The sequence below is a fragment of the Clavelina lepadiformis genome, chromosome 4 (genome assembly GCF_947623445.1).
Source record: "Clavelina lepadiformis chromosome 4, kaClaLepa1.1, whole genome shotgun sequence".
Taxonomy (NCBI): Eukaryota; Metazoa; Chordata; class Ascidiacea; order Aplousobranchia; family Clavelinidae; genus Clavelina; species Clavelina lepadiformis.
Window position 1 is genome coordinate 22,514,460 of NC_135243.1, and position 14,148 is coordinate 22,528,607.

At 36.3% G+C, this 14,148-nt stretch overlaps 1 protein-coding gene across 1 annotated transcript; it reads right to left on the reverse strand.

Annotated features, from left to right (window-relative positions):
• Positions 1-743: 743 nt before the first annotated feature.
• On the reverse strand, positions 744-12,314 carry LOC143451295 (xanthine dehydrogenase/oxidase-like). The gene is made up of 30 exons (XM_076951741.1): positions 12,182-12,314; positions 11,416-11,473; positions 11,140-11,236; positions 10,788-10,896; positions 10,470-10,638; positions 10,239-10,331; positions 10,052-10,161; positions 9,444-9,681; positions 7,950-8,101; positions 7,517-7,723; positions 7,194-7,378; positions 6,880-7,054; positions 6,712-6,798; positions 6,516-6,630; positions 6,207-6,382; positions 5,929-6,051; positions 5,730-5,836; positions 5,363-5,483; positions 4,994-5,121; positions 4,792-4,879; positions 4,517-4,644; positions 4,160-4,310; positions 3,278-3,432; positions 2,979-3,147; positions 2,774-2,902; positions 2,453-2,580; positions 1,945-2,140; positions 1,604-1,792; positions 1,350-1,517; positions 744-1,229 (listed from the first exon to the last, which is right to left on the reverse strand). Exons 1-30 carry the CDS (start codon positions 12,245-12,247, stop codon positions 1,173-1,175), a joined length of 4,074 nt encoding a protein of 1,357 aa, XP_076807856.1. The 5' UTR covers positions 12,248-12,314; the 3' UTR covers positions 744-1,172.
• Positions 12,315-14,148: the final 1,834 nt, after the last annotated feature.

Sequence of the window (14,148 nt, forward strand, 5' to 3'; positions counted from 1 at the left end):
CGTAAACCACAAAATCAACTTTAATAGATAAAAAAAGTTCTTCTAAATTTACGGCAAACACAGAACAAATAACAAAACAAGTGGCATCAGCAGCATTTCGTTAAGGTTGGCGCCATTCAATAGGCTGACTGAGGCTGATACGCCGACTGAGGCTTTAAAGCTTGACCTTGCATGGGGCTATTTTTAACTACTTGTCTTGTATTTAACTGGATTCGTCCAAACACGTTTTATTTACTGTAATTATTGCATTTCAACCGTTTAATAAAACCTTTAGCTTCTTTTTTGTGACACACAAAACAATTTTGTGTTCTATTGTCGATTTACTCAGTGACACTTTTTTTCGAAACTTTCGGTCTGAATAAATCGAACTTGATTAAGTATGCTTCGTGCTTCGACCTGAAACTCGTCTCTATGAACATTAACCGATTTCTTTACTTTCTTTGTTGAGATTATGTTTTTACTGTCATGTAAGATTTACTTTTATAGAGAAATGCAAGAAACTGTACTGAAATTAGAAGCTGTAGATCAAACTGATGTCATTTTGATCTTTAGATTAGGTTTATCGAAGTAACGTTTGCGTTTGTTACATATACTATAGCGCAAAAAAAAATTTTTGCTGTTTAATTACAGAAGCTGTTAATTGTGGAAAGAAATTACAGATACATACGTAACCGAAAATTCTTGCCTTCTGGTGCCAGGCTGTTTTCTCACATTCACGGTGAATGGCGACATCATCAATAAAACCCAAGAAAGCAATTTATTTCATTAAACAGCCCCCACAATCAAAACCAAACCGACCTCCTTAAATCACTTAACAACGGATTTTACAGAATGCAAAAGGTGAGGTGCCAAACTATTGATAGGATAAGAGCGCACTAAACGTGAGAGCAACGATAATTAATCGCAGGTAATCAGCTAAAACCAAAACACCGTGAAGTAATCATCGCACATCAAGCAGAAAATTAACGCACCATAAAAACGGTAAAATATAAGATACTATAAATAACACGTGACATATTTTCGTCACACATATACAGTAAAATTGTTTTGTGCAAGATGGAACATGATGGCAGTTATACAGTTACATCTTATCCATTTTTCGAACAAGTATTACAATCTCTATAACATGAAATTAACAACAACTGCCAACATTAAAATACAAGCATACAAATTTATGCTTGGATAGACCATGGGGTCAGTTTCTCTTCATTTGTTGAATGTGACGCGTGCTGAAAGCCAAAAATATTGGTTAATCGAGAAATGTCAAGAAGGTGATATTACTATAGTTCTTACAAAATCATTAAATGTGTTCCTATGTTGAGTTATGATTAAGTTTGCTTTGAACAAACCTGTTTGGTGAAGCGGTCAGCGCAAGACATTCTAATACGTTCTGCTGACGCGGGAGAATCCAGTCGGAACTCTCTTGGCAATCCCGAGTCTTCTCTGGCGTAACCAATCGCGTCTTTTATCGCAAAGAGAACCGATGACGCTAAAAAAAGTGGCGGTTCACCGACGGCCTAAGAATATATGGAAGTATGCAGTTTAAGGTCTTATTAAGTTAATGTACTTCAACTACATTACTGCTAACTGCAAACAGTTGTACCTTCGATGAAAATATTGCTTGCTTGTTGGATACATCTCTCAGCAAATGTACGTTGAACTCTTTAGGGCAATCCCCGAAACCGGGAATCTTGTAAGTTCCTGGTCCTCTTGTGAGCATTTCTCCTTTTGGCGAGTAAAGCGGTTCTTCCAAAGTCATCATTCCATACCCTTGAGTAAAAGCTCCTTCGATCTAAGAACAAATAGTTCTTTTTCTTTCTAGTCGTCTGAATGTTTCACACACGATATATTTTGACTTAATTTATTGATATCAAAAACATCTTTTAGGTCAGTTATAAATGATAACCAGTACCAGTATTAAGCTATCACGACAAAATACCTCACCTGTCCAATGTCGATGCTTGGATTAAGACTTCTTCCCAAATCCATGACGATGTCAGTTCTGAGCACGATGTGATCTCCAGTCAAGCAGTCAATTTCAGCTTCAGACACCGCTGCACCGTATGTAAAGTAACTGAACCGTTTTGATTTTCCAATCTTCCCGCTTTCCCTGTCCCAATCCCAAAAGAGATCAGGGATTCTGAAAGGAAAGTTACTAAAATTAAAGGCAGTGAAGAGATAAATAAACAAAAACACGAAAAACTATGAAGTGAAATTAAAAAGGTAGTTTGACAACCAGCTATATACATCATCCATGAAAAATAACCAGTTGGATCATTAAAATTATAAACTTCTTGATCATTAAACTAATTGTTCACATAAGTTAGATTAAATATAGGCCTACAGTTAAGTAGCAAAAAAAATGTAAATAAACTGCAAGTCTTTGATAATTCAAAATATCTCTTTTAACCGTGCAACGTACATGTATTATATCAACGTTAAGCCTTTATACCTGTAGAATCCAGTTGCAGAAAGGCTGATTTGCTCAAAATAGGCCTTTTCGATTGTTTCATTCCAACTTAACTCTGGGTACTTGGACTGAATAGGCTGAAGTCTTGACACGATTACTTCGCATGCATTCTGTTGGAAACAAGTTTTTGTTCTTAAAAACAACCTTGTTGTGGATTTACTTGTTTCAAAACAAATTATGGGCAGTATTAACAATAATAGATATAACAAATATTAACAATATTATATTTATTGTATGTTATTATTAATCCGTTTTTTCTTGAAAAAAATGAACTACCAGTACTCTAAATGATCAGCTTTGCACCTTTACAGCCATGCCGTTGGTATCAGAGCTTACACTGGCAGCGGTACCAGATGCATTTGGAACGGTGCTGGTGCTTGTTTCAGAAAGATGTATCATTGCATGTGGTACGCCTAAGCAGCGGCTTGCAATCTGTAAATTTAAAGGTCGTAGTTATTTTTTCAACGCTTAACTTGTGTAGGATATTATAGTATATCAGAATACTAACTTGAATCATTTTCGTGTGTAGCCCCTGTCCCATTTCGGTTCCTCCATGAGTAACTAGAACTGATCCGTCTCTGTAAACATGCACCAGTGCCCCAGCCTGGTTGAGATAGTTTTCTTCGAAAGAGATGCCAAATTTTGTTGGAACACACGAAATGCCTCGTTTGCGCCACCTATGTTATAAAAATTGTAAACTGTCACAAACCGTGGTTAAAGAAAAAAAAACGTAACTAAAAGATGAGCACTGCTGACATTGAGCAGCTTTGAACACTTTGTTGCAAAAATTTAACCTTCTTTGTTAACCTCATTTTCTTGTTGTAGGTTTTGATCTCTGCTTTTCGTTTGTCGAAATTTGCACGTTGCATGCATTCTTGCCAGCATCTTCTCACAAAGAAATTGTCAAGCTTTTGAGCAAAGTGAGTTAAATCCCCTTCCTCATACATATTCATTGCTCTAATCTGGTTTAAAAACGACAAACAACATTAATGATCAGACGGTTTTGTTACTAAAAAATATCAATTTTTCTTATAACAACAGTATAAAGTTAGGTTACTGTGCAATTTATGCTATATATCAGGGGTAGCCAAACTGCGGCTCTCGAGCCGCATGCGGCTCTTTGAGCCTTTAATTGCGGCTCTTTAATGAATTTGCATTGTTGAATTAGACATGCATTTTCCCGGTCTAGACGAGTTGTTTGATCAGATTATGAAACAATGCGTTCTATCACACGTAGTAACAATGGACTCATTGTTAGTAATAATCAAATTACACTCCAAAAAGGACATTATTGTACAGAAGTGTGCTAACTTGTACACTGTAGTTAAGTAAACTGTCAGTTTGAAGCTGTACCTCAGGGTTGACCTAGTTTTAAGTCTTGGTTACGGTTACACTAATAATTGCATAAAGAGTTGGTGAAGCCCAGGTGGAGACTCATAGTATCACCACGCAGCACTAATGTTTATCAATAGCTACACTTCGTTGTGAGTGAATAAATTCGTATTTTTTATTGTGTTTGTGTTGCGGCTCTTTTAAAGCTCGAATTGGTAATATGCGGCTCGAGCAGGAAGCAGGTCTGGCCACCCCTGCTATATATGATGTCATTAACTATGACTGACATTCGATAAAAAAGACTAAAAATGCATAAATACATTTAACATAATGACGTAAGCAAGTCGAATTTTTCACCTTTTCTGGATCCAGTTTTAATACTGCGGCCACTCTAGTGATCCATTCTTCTACAACAAGCATGCTCTGCGGTCCACCGAATCCACGAAACGCCGTGTTGGACGCAATATTGGTGCGACACATGACGCCTTTAAGGCTAACATTTGGTATTCTAAAATTACATGTTATTTCTTTGATAAGTTAACTTAACTTCTGTGCAAGAATTTGGAATTTTGTACCTAATTTTCGCTTAAACGCAAACGCGCATTATACTTAATAAACTTCTACATGCAGATATCTATCATAAGTTCAAAAGACCACAGAAAGAATGCCGCACTGAACCGAACAATCGACAAATATTATTAGTTTTAATTCAACCTGTAACAATTATCCGAGTGGAACAAGGCACGGTCCATCACACCGGAAGAGTTATCCAAAGTGTTTCCGCAGTTTGAGTACAAATTATTCTTTAGAGCTAAAATTTTCCCTTCCTGATTAAAACCAACCTATTGAAAAAAGAAACATATTGTTTTTATACAGTATAGGTAAAGAAGCATCAGCAGATAGGTAAAGCATCAATGTTCAAACACAATGTCTTCAGTTTCGTTCTCTGATGTTGCTTACAGTTTTAAAACCGGAACAAACTAACTTACCTTATATTTAGAAAGGAAGGCATGGCGTTGTCCAGTTATGAGCATGTCTTCCTGTCTGGTTAGCATACATCTCACTGGCTTTCCGCACCTGCCAAGTTCAGACAAAGCGTGAATTCTTTGGCCACGTCATACAAAACTATTATACAAACATTATGGTATTCTTTTCAAATTTTTGTAAACATTAAGAGAGCATTTAACTTGCTTGTTTGCGGCCACAACTACAGGATTTGAGAGAACGTTGTATCTTGTTTCCTTTCCTCCAAATCCTCCGCCCATCCTTTTTACTCTTACGACTATTTTATTGCATTGGACCCCTAGAGCCCGTGCAGCCTAACAACACTTATTATACAGTGACATTCCAAATAATCTAAATGAATTTGATGTTTAAGGCAAGACATGATTCAAGGACATAATGTGTATTGTCTGCTTATCTACGTTGATTTCAAGTAAATGTTAAGATATTAAGTAGAAGTTTGTAGGCAATTAACTATAAAAACTAAAAACTTACTGTATACATATATTTGCGATACATTCCTTGATTATGTTGAATAGTTTCGAACTTATCACTTACATTCAATTGTAGACCTGAGGGATTTTGTGAGGAAGCAAATATTTCCATTTCTCCGTCCTCTCCCTTCGGCACTGCAAGACATGCTTGCGTTTCCAGGTAGAAATGCTCTTGGCCAGCAATTCTACGAAAATATCGTGGTGAGTTAAAAAAAAATAGACAAATTTAATTAAAAATGAGACCAAAATACTTTTCCAGTGTTAATAACGCGATTTTGTATTAATTGCCAGATTAGTTGTCTATACAAATATATGGCAAATCAATATACACCATTACATTTTTATTTACCTGCATTTATTTTTTACAAGATTGGTGTCTACAAAAATTTAGATATGAACCAGTCAATGTATACAGTCGAACTTCTATTAACCTGCATTCGCCACTAATAACGTGATCACAGGATTCCATCACAGTCTCAGCGTCTCCCTGAATCATTTTGCTGACTGGTTGGAAATAAGACTCATGCTCTATTGCTTGCTGTAAAATGGAAGTTTCAGGTAAAATATTAATTAGAATATATTTTGACAATTTCGGTCTCTTGTAATTGTTTTGATCCCAACAACCTTTACCTCAATTGTTATTATTCTTGGCGTTATGTCTTCATACTCAACGGTCACTAGTCTGGCTGCCCTTTGCGCATGCGCATTATTATCTGCAACCACAGCACCAATGACATGACCCACATAGGTCACCTGAATCAAAGTTTTTCATCACAATTACGTTTTATGTGGCTTCTGGAACAGCTGAGTTGAAAGAAGAGCGACAGTCACTCAACATAAACACAACATTGATCATTTTACGACAGGTCAATAAAATGTCAAAAAAGCCAAAATAGTAAAATATTCACTTTTTCTTTGGCAAAAACTTGATCCTGTTTATCAATTCCAACATTATTGGAACCAGGTACGTCACGATAATCTACGTAGGTGACAAAGCCTGGTGTTCCTATTGCTTCGTCAATATTAACACCTCGAATGTAGGCATGAGCTCTTGTACTTGTCACCAAGCACAAATACAATTCATCTATTAAAGAGCAAACTTTTGTAAAATATTACGCTGCTTGTATCCGCTTAGCTTCAAACTATGGCCTACTTTTGAACTAATTGTCGTTTCCAGCAGCCCAAGGAAAGTATTGCAATGTGCAATTTCTTCTTACCAGCATAATGTGGAATGTCATCTAAATAAATTGCTTCTCCGGTCACTTGCTTTACAGCTGAAAGATGCTTCATTGGCCTTCCGACGGGATCATCAGCCGGTTGTTCTGCCGGCACCTTTCAAGTACGCATAAATATTGAGGAAAGTTTATTGTGGAACATTCAATATCATTTGATATGATGTTTACAGAACTTTACATCTTCATATGTTTGTGTGTTCAAGCGTCCATAATAATCCCCACCCAGAGGAACTTGCGTAGACGTTTCTTCAACTGACAAGACAACCTGCTATTGTCACACAAAGAAACTTAGAAAGGAAATTCATTGTAAGATTTATTCAAAACAAAGCAATAATGCCAAATTTACTTTGGATATTCCGTCCTTGATCAAACATTCCTTCACATGGACAAAGAACTTAAAGAAAAAACTGGCTGCGAGAGCTTCTCTGTACTCCACCATTCCTCCAGGAGTACTCAGTGTAAGAGGCAAGTCCTCAGCAAGCCATCTAATTCCATCCTCCTGCAAGCTTTCATCCCATTCCCTAGAGCAAAAAATTCAACTTTTCAATATCTAAATTTAAACATTTACGTTTTTGGTTATTTGTGTCGATGGTTTTGTATATGACTCGAAATATGTCATTAAAATTTATGGGTGGAAAGATTTTTTAATTCAGCTAATACCTTTCTTTCATGTTTTCCATCATTCCAGCTGACATGAATGTTGTTGCTGCCATGCCACCAAATGCTGCAACAAACGTTTGGACTTTCCGAGTTTTAGAGTTAAACTTTACCCTCATTGCGACGTTTACTATAGATATGTCGTCTTCTCGTCGTTTGGATTGCATGTAGAACTTTAAATATTCGTTCTAATACAAAAGTACGATGATGATATCAACTGTATATACTAAAGAAGAATGTTAGATTATGTGTGCTTTACAAAAAACGTTTCAAAATGGTTTGCAGATCTCATGAACTATGGCAATGCGAAACACACGGTGAAATACTTTTGTTGTAAAAGGAAGAGTGATGGACTTTAGAACTTCTCCAGGCATAGCTGCAGTCTTTCTATAACTCGGGAAAAAATCTTGATCCATTTTCAAAGTTCGTTCACCTCGGGAATGAAGCATGAACTTTGCCTCGCTCTCGCAAGCCATTAGAATGGGGTTAAGGTCAGATATGGGACTTGCTGTCATGACGTTTCCTCCTAACACCTAAAAGTGCTTTTATTTACCAGGATATCTTTCTGATTTCTGTTATGCAGAGTGTGTCGAAACAATACTTGCTACATTTTAGCTTGATCCAAATATAATGTGCAAGAAATTTCCTTTATGCAAACAGCACGTATAAGAACTCCATTTTCGACCCAGTGTGAGTTCATGTTGTTAGAAAAGTAAGACGTTTGTGCTAAGTCCTAAAAGTAAAAGTGAGATTACTTACTGCAACATTCCGTATTTGATCTCCAGCAAACCAATGAAGTGCATCAAGGACAGCTTTCATTGGCTGGGTCTGATAAGCTGGTCTTTCCGTTGTTATTTGCGTCAGTTGGTGACATATTTGCGTCAGCGTACATGAAGCACCGATGGTTACGCCTGTCGTACAAAACACACATTCTAAATGTCCAGTCGAATAAACGTCTATAAAAGGAACCATTTAAACAAGTGTTTACAATCGTAATGTCAACATATGTAACCTTATAAAAAGTTATGGCGAAGGCTAAAGCTGTTACGTTGTTAGGTTAATCCGTTGCTGACTCCTGACTCAGAAGGCTGCTGTTACAGTTGTAAGCTACCTTCGCTCATATATTAAAAGTTAAAACACAACCATCTTAGTTTAAGACTTTAATCGAATCATCTGTCCTGTGTGCGCAAGCAAAGCAGAAAGCGAATGGCGTGGTGAAACGAACGTGCAGTGCAGAAATCAATACATGCTGAGAACGTCCCGAGGGCGCCAACCAGCGACAAACCAAACAAACACCCAACGGTCGCTACAAAGTTAACGCTACTTTGAAGTGATAAGAATGGAATTCAAGAGGAATACCTTATTGAAAAAAACTTTGTATCAGTTGATAGAAACTTTACCTGTCGCCCTATTCTTCAAAAAATAAAACGTACCCTAACAAAGCTATATACTTCAAGTGAGGGGCAAGTCCAAAAACAAGTTGGCCTTAAATCAAAGATTAGTTGTGACTAGTAAATATACTGGTGAAAGAATTTGTACTAATATGTAGTGGTTAAGCAGTTATTGCTATAAATAAGTGGAAAACACAACCTCATTGCTTAATTGTGACGAGGGTGGCGGTTCTTATTACGTCACACTAGAAGAAACAATAGGGATGACTCGGTTTTTTGGATCAAGTATAAATAGAATATTTTCTGGAACAAACAAATAAAGAAGAATAGGTATAACTACAACGTACTTATGTGTATAACAGGGACTTTTCCCTTAAATAACCCTAAACTACCTTAGCGTTCGTGTCTAGCCTATATGTACTGGTTAAAGCAAATGCTAACCGACAGTAGAGTACCGGTACAGTGTAGTCTGGGCTGCTGGCGCTAGCCTAATTCGGTACCGGTAACCGAGGTAAAAACAAGAATGTTTTGCCAGTTTATATATGCTTATCTGTGATATTCCTATGCTGAAAATAAAAATTATCTGCTACTAATCACCTACCTATGGAGACGTATTCTATTCACAACGCGTCATCTAGCCAACTGTACCTGATATAAACCACAGACATCAGATATATTTATGGTATTATGACGTCATAATCACTGGGGTTTTCGTCATAATCAAATTTGCGATACAATTTTGGCAATTACTGCTTAACCACTATACATATTAGTACAAATTCTTGACCAGTAGGTTACTGATTAATGTTGTTTGTTTTAAGGCCAAATTATTTTTGGATTTTCCCCTCACTTTAACAGAAACCTGTTTCATTGATAGATATGGTCGTCAACTCGTCTACGTAAGCAGGACTAATTATGACAGGATGGTGGTGACCTTTGACCCAAGTCTCAATTCCGATCTCAGTGTTGCCGACAACGAGATGTGCTCGTGGATATTTTTCCTTCAAATCGGTTAATTGAGCTAATGTGATTGGTCTGTACCACGTGACGCGTTCTCCAACAAATTTTATAACCTCCGAAGATTCTTGTTGACTTGCTATCTGTAAACAAATTACCAACTTTTAGTCCTTCAAAGTAAGTTTTCTTCTCATGATCAGAGAAAATATTAACTTAACATTTTCGGCATCGTTTAGTTTGCTTGAAAATTTTCTTTCAAAAATGTTTTTCATTACTTCAGTGTTTCAATTATACCTTGTTTAATACAAAATTAATTAATGGGTGCTAATGTAGTGGATAAAATCCAGATCATCATTGAATTAGCTTAAAGTCAGCTAAAAAATGCTAAAAGTTCATCCAGCGTTGCCCTCCGAAAAAGAATTATAATCTTAAAAATTTTGATTAATAGTTTTCAATTTTATTCTAAAATTTATAAGGTCCAATTAAACAGGTACTGCAGGAAAAATTGTTTACCAATAATTCTGGAGGAAATATTGGTTCCTGGGTTGAGTCATGAGGAGCATATTGACACGGGTTCTTTACGTCACTATCTTCAACTTTGACGTCTCCATTTACAACTAGATCTACAAGATATTCATTTATGATGCAACTGATCAAAAGCCATGTTAACTAAGTCAATATGAATTGTCATATACTCAACTGTCGCAACCATTTTGCTTGTTTTGGCAACAATTTGCGCCCAAAGGGCAACCCGAAGCGCCTGGTGGTAACGGCTTGGCAAATGTGTTAAATGCTAGACAAAACAGAGCCAAGTTTAGACTTCCATAGCATTATATATAGGCCTAATGTAAGTATTTAAAATACTGCAGTAGAAGTCGGTTAAGTTGGTTATTATTTGGCAAAAAGTGCTGCATCACGTCAGCAAGCTTACCACTCAATATTGGTCGATAACCTGTACATCGACACAGATTTCCTTGAAGTGACATTTCGATGTCACGTGACGTTGGACCTTCTTTGTTACGTAACAATGTGTACATAGACATAACAATGCCAGGAGTACAAAAACCACATTGCGATCCATGAAAATCAGCCAGACGTTCCTGTTTTAGATAGCATAAAATTTTGTTGATTTGAAGTTGATTTATAATTTGCATTTGTACTTTTAGTAAACCACTGAATTTAACAAAAATTAAATTGTAGGTTAATTGAAGACATACAAGTCATGAATGCATTGCACTTATAACATGACCTGAACTGGGTGAAGCTTTGTTTTTGTGCTTCCAATCCCTTCTATCGTTGTAACCGCACATTCATGCATTGATACAACAGGTGCTAGGCAGGCATTAACGGAAATGTGACTATAAAATGAAAATAACGCATTTGCTTTTGTTTAGCGCAAAACAAGACTCATAGACAGTACCATGACAGTTTAGTAGAACGTTTTACATGTATCCAAAAAATTAAACCCTCGCAAACGACATATTGATCGTAACCTACGTAGAAATTAATATAAAACAAGTGTTGCTTCTTACATCGCTTTAGATTATGGTCGAAGACATATCAGTGTAAAAACTTTCAGAACTTCCTATCTGTATACTCACATTATTCTTCCTTCATAGCGGCTCCATCTGGACACCATGACAGTGCAAGCTCCACAGCCTCCTTCCCCGCATCCTAGCTTGGTACCGGTCAATCTAACTAAAATACAACAACAAGAATAAACATTGTAATGTTTTGTCAAAATAAAACCGTATTTTACTTTAAACGTAAACAATTTGGCTGAAAAAGCTATTGATTCGTACATCCTTTTATGCTTTGTTTTCAAATTTTCATAGTTTAAGTGAGAATTTTTCACTGCAAATTGCGCGATCACTTACGCTTTGTTCTCAAATAAGTTAAAAGAGAAATTTCAGGATCTGCGCTTTCATCTGTAACCTGCAAAAGGGATTTTTAAAGATTTGCTTACACTCTATTTTCCATTTACGAATTTTAACCTAACACGAGCACATAACAATCTTCAATGTTAGCTGTTAAATTATATTCATTTATAATTAATAGGTTTATCAAAGTATTAGTATTAGCAAATGACTTGAATAACAATGTATCCATGGGAAAGTGCATTAGCCATTTCGTGTCAATAACGCAGTTTATGATTTTAGGGACAATGTAGCTATGGTTGCCAAATAATTTGATAAAGTACCCACACAAAGCATATACTAAGTCAGGGCTTCTGAAACATTTTTGTTGTGTGACCCCATTTTAGAAAAGAAATTTCTGTGCGACCTCTTGATGGGTGGCCTACATGTTAATGATATTAAAACAATAAACGTCCCATCACAAATATCAAGTGCTATTTTTGTCTATGGCGACATCATGCAAACGCAAACAATTTATGAAATTAGCTGTTCAGTAAATCATTAACAAATGAACTGCGTAATGGAAAAGGAAAAGCAAAAAAAATACCAAAAAACAATTCAACTTATGAAAGTTGAATTTGTTTCAGGATCCAAAAAATACATTTTGCGACCTCAAATTTTAGACACGACCCATAGTTTGAGAAGCCTTGTGCTAAGTGACAATGGGAAGAGTAGAAAACTTAAAGTGTCCCTTGAACAAGCACCTTATATCGACAAACTAAGTCACCTTTCGCCCATTGACATAAAACACCAAAGCAGTCTTGGCTTTGTTCCAAATATGCTCCGCTGGCATTTTGCCCAATAAGGATAGCAATACGTTTATTTCGTAAGAAAACTGAACTTAAAACCACAACATATCATCACATTTGAAATATAAAATGTTACTAAAAGTTTAAGCTGCAGCTTTCTAGCAGTTTTCTTTCGCCATCCAACAGTTTAAATAGTACTAGTACCCTCAGAGACTTTAGTAAAAGTTCTTCATTTTATTACCATAACAACACGACTATGTAGGCTCGATTGATTTTGAAGAGAGTTAGATAAATCGCTTAAAAACTGAAATTTTATTGTTTGCTCAATCTTTTTGATACACTTCTTAATATATCTCAGTCCGTTTCTGACAAACTACGGCTGCAAGGTTGTTTCCTTTATTCAATGCAGCAGTGTAACTACATTTACGCATTAAAGCGGACTTCCTGTGTTTGCGGACTTCCTGTGTTCAGGGAAGTGTGATGTCCAAGTAACCTTAGTTATAGCCTGCAGTCAGCAGATTTTATTGAGCTGCTTACTACAGGTGAACTCTCTCTTCCTGCCAGGTTACTCTGTCACCAAACAAAAGTCGCCACCTCGAAAGCTTTTAATTGTTTAACTAACTTAAACCTTTTAGATTCCTAGACTATACGGCTGTGTTTGCTTGACTGAAATATCTGTAAACTTCTGATAACATAAAATATTTTAGATGACAGGAAAAACCTCCATTGGATTTACTTTAAATAACAGCTTTGCACTGTCGTTCCGCAAACACATGTAAGCTATTCAAGCGTAATGGTTACTCTCAATGTTTGTTGAAAGACAAGTTTTAGCGACAACGTTGACATATCAACTTTATCGTGCTGTTCGTTGCTGCCATCGAGTTTGCGGCGTTACGCAAACAAAGAAGTTATAGGTCCTCATGCTTAGGTTTACGAATGTTTAACGATTGTACGAGTGATTGTAAACTATGTTCAAAGAGTCATAATCGCCTACATGCTAATGCTCAAAAAAGTATCTAGTACTCGTTCAGACAAGGCGAATTTCAAACAGTTAAACTAACTTAAAAAAAATACACAAATTGACCTTTTATTTCGCTGGTTTGGCTTATTTACGTTTGCACTTGTGATGGCCGAATGACGAACCCATTAGTGAGTGTCCTATGGACGTACAACCAGTTTTTGACTAAGATAGTATACTATATAGTATGTAGGATATGTAAATATGTAGATAGTATACCAATACTGTATACCGCAATATAAATTTAATTGTTTTAATTAATTTTAATTGAGGTTTTTCTTGATAATTAAAGACCGATGTTTGGTAAAGTCGGTGAGATGTGAAACGTTTTGATAATCCATGATTTGATTTTTGATTCTAAAAAATCTAGGTTGCTAGTTGTGTTATATTTTTGAGCATAATGGCAAATACATGAGACTGAACTTTATCCAAGGCTCAAGAAGGCTGTGAAAAGTTCCAACTCAAACTGTACATTTAAGACTGTAGATTCCAGCGTTAACCTGCTCTGTTGTCTTCAGTATTGCGAAGAAGAGCTAAGAAACCGACCAAAAACTGACCTGTGGTCGCATTTAGTTGAGTTGCATTCTTGACTTGCGTATTTTGCACATGGAATTACTTACACTTTGGTTGCTATGCAGACAACCGAGCATGCAAACCGTAGACCGATGATAACCATCAGAAACAAACTGTATTGCTTAAAAAATGTTTGGCAGGAAAAAGAGTAATCTTACAGTAGGCTATATAAAAAGGTTGTCTAATGGACTAAACACACAAGATTTACTGAAAGGTCGAGGTAGCTCGTTAGCGACAACTAACGTTGAAAAGAAACGCCTTAATGGTCGACATAAAAAGCAATTAACAGAAAGAAAAAATGGAGTCTATCGGAACGCATTATTGAAATACGAAATATAACACTTATACCTCACC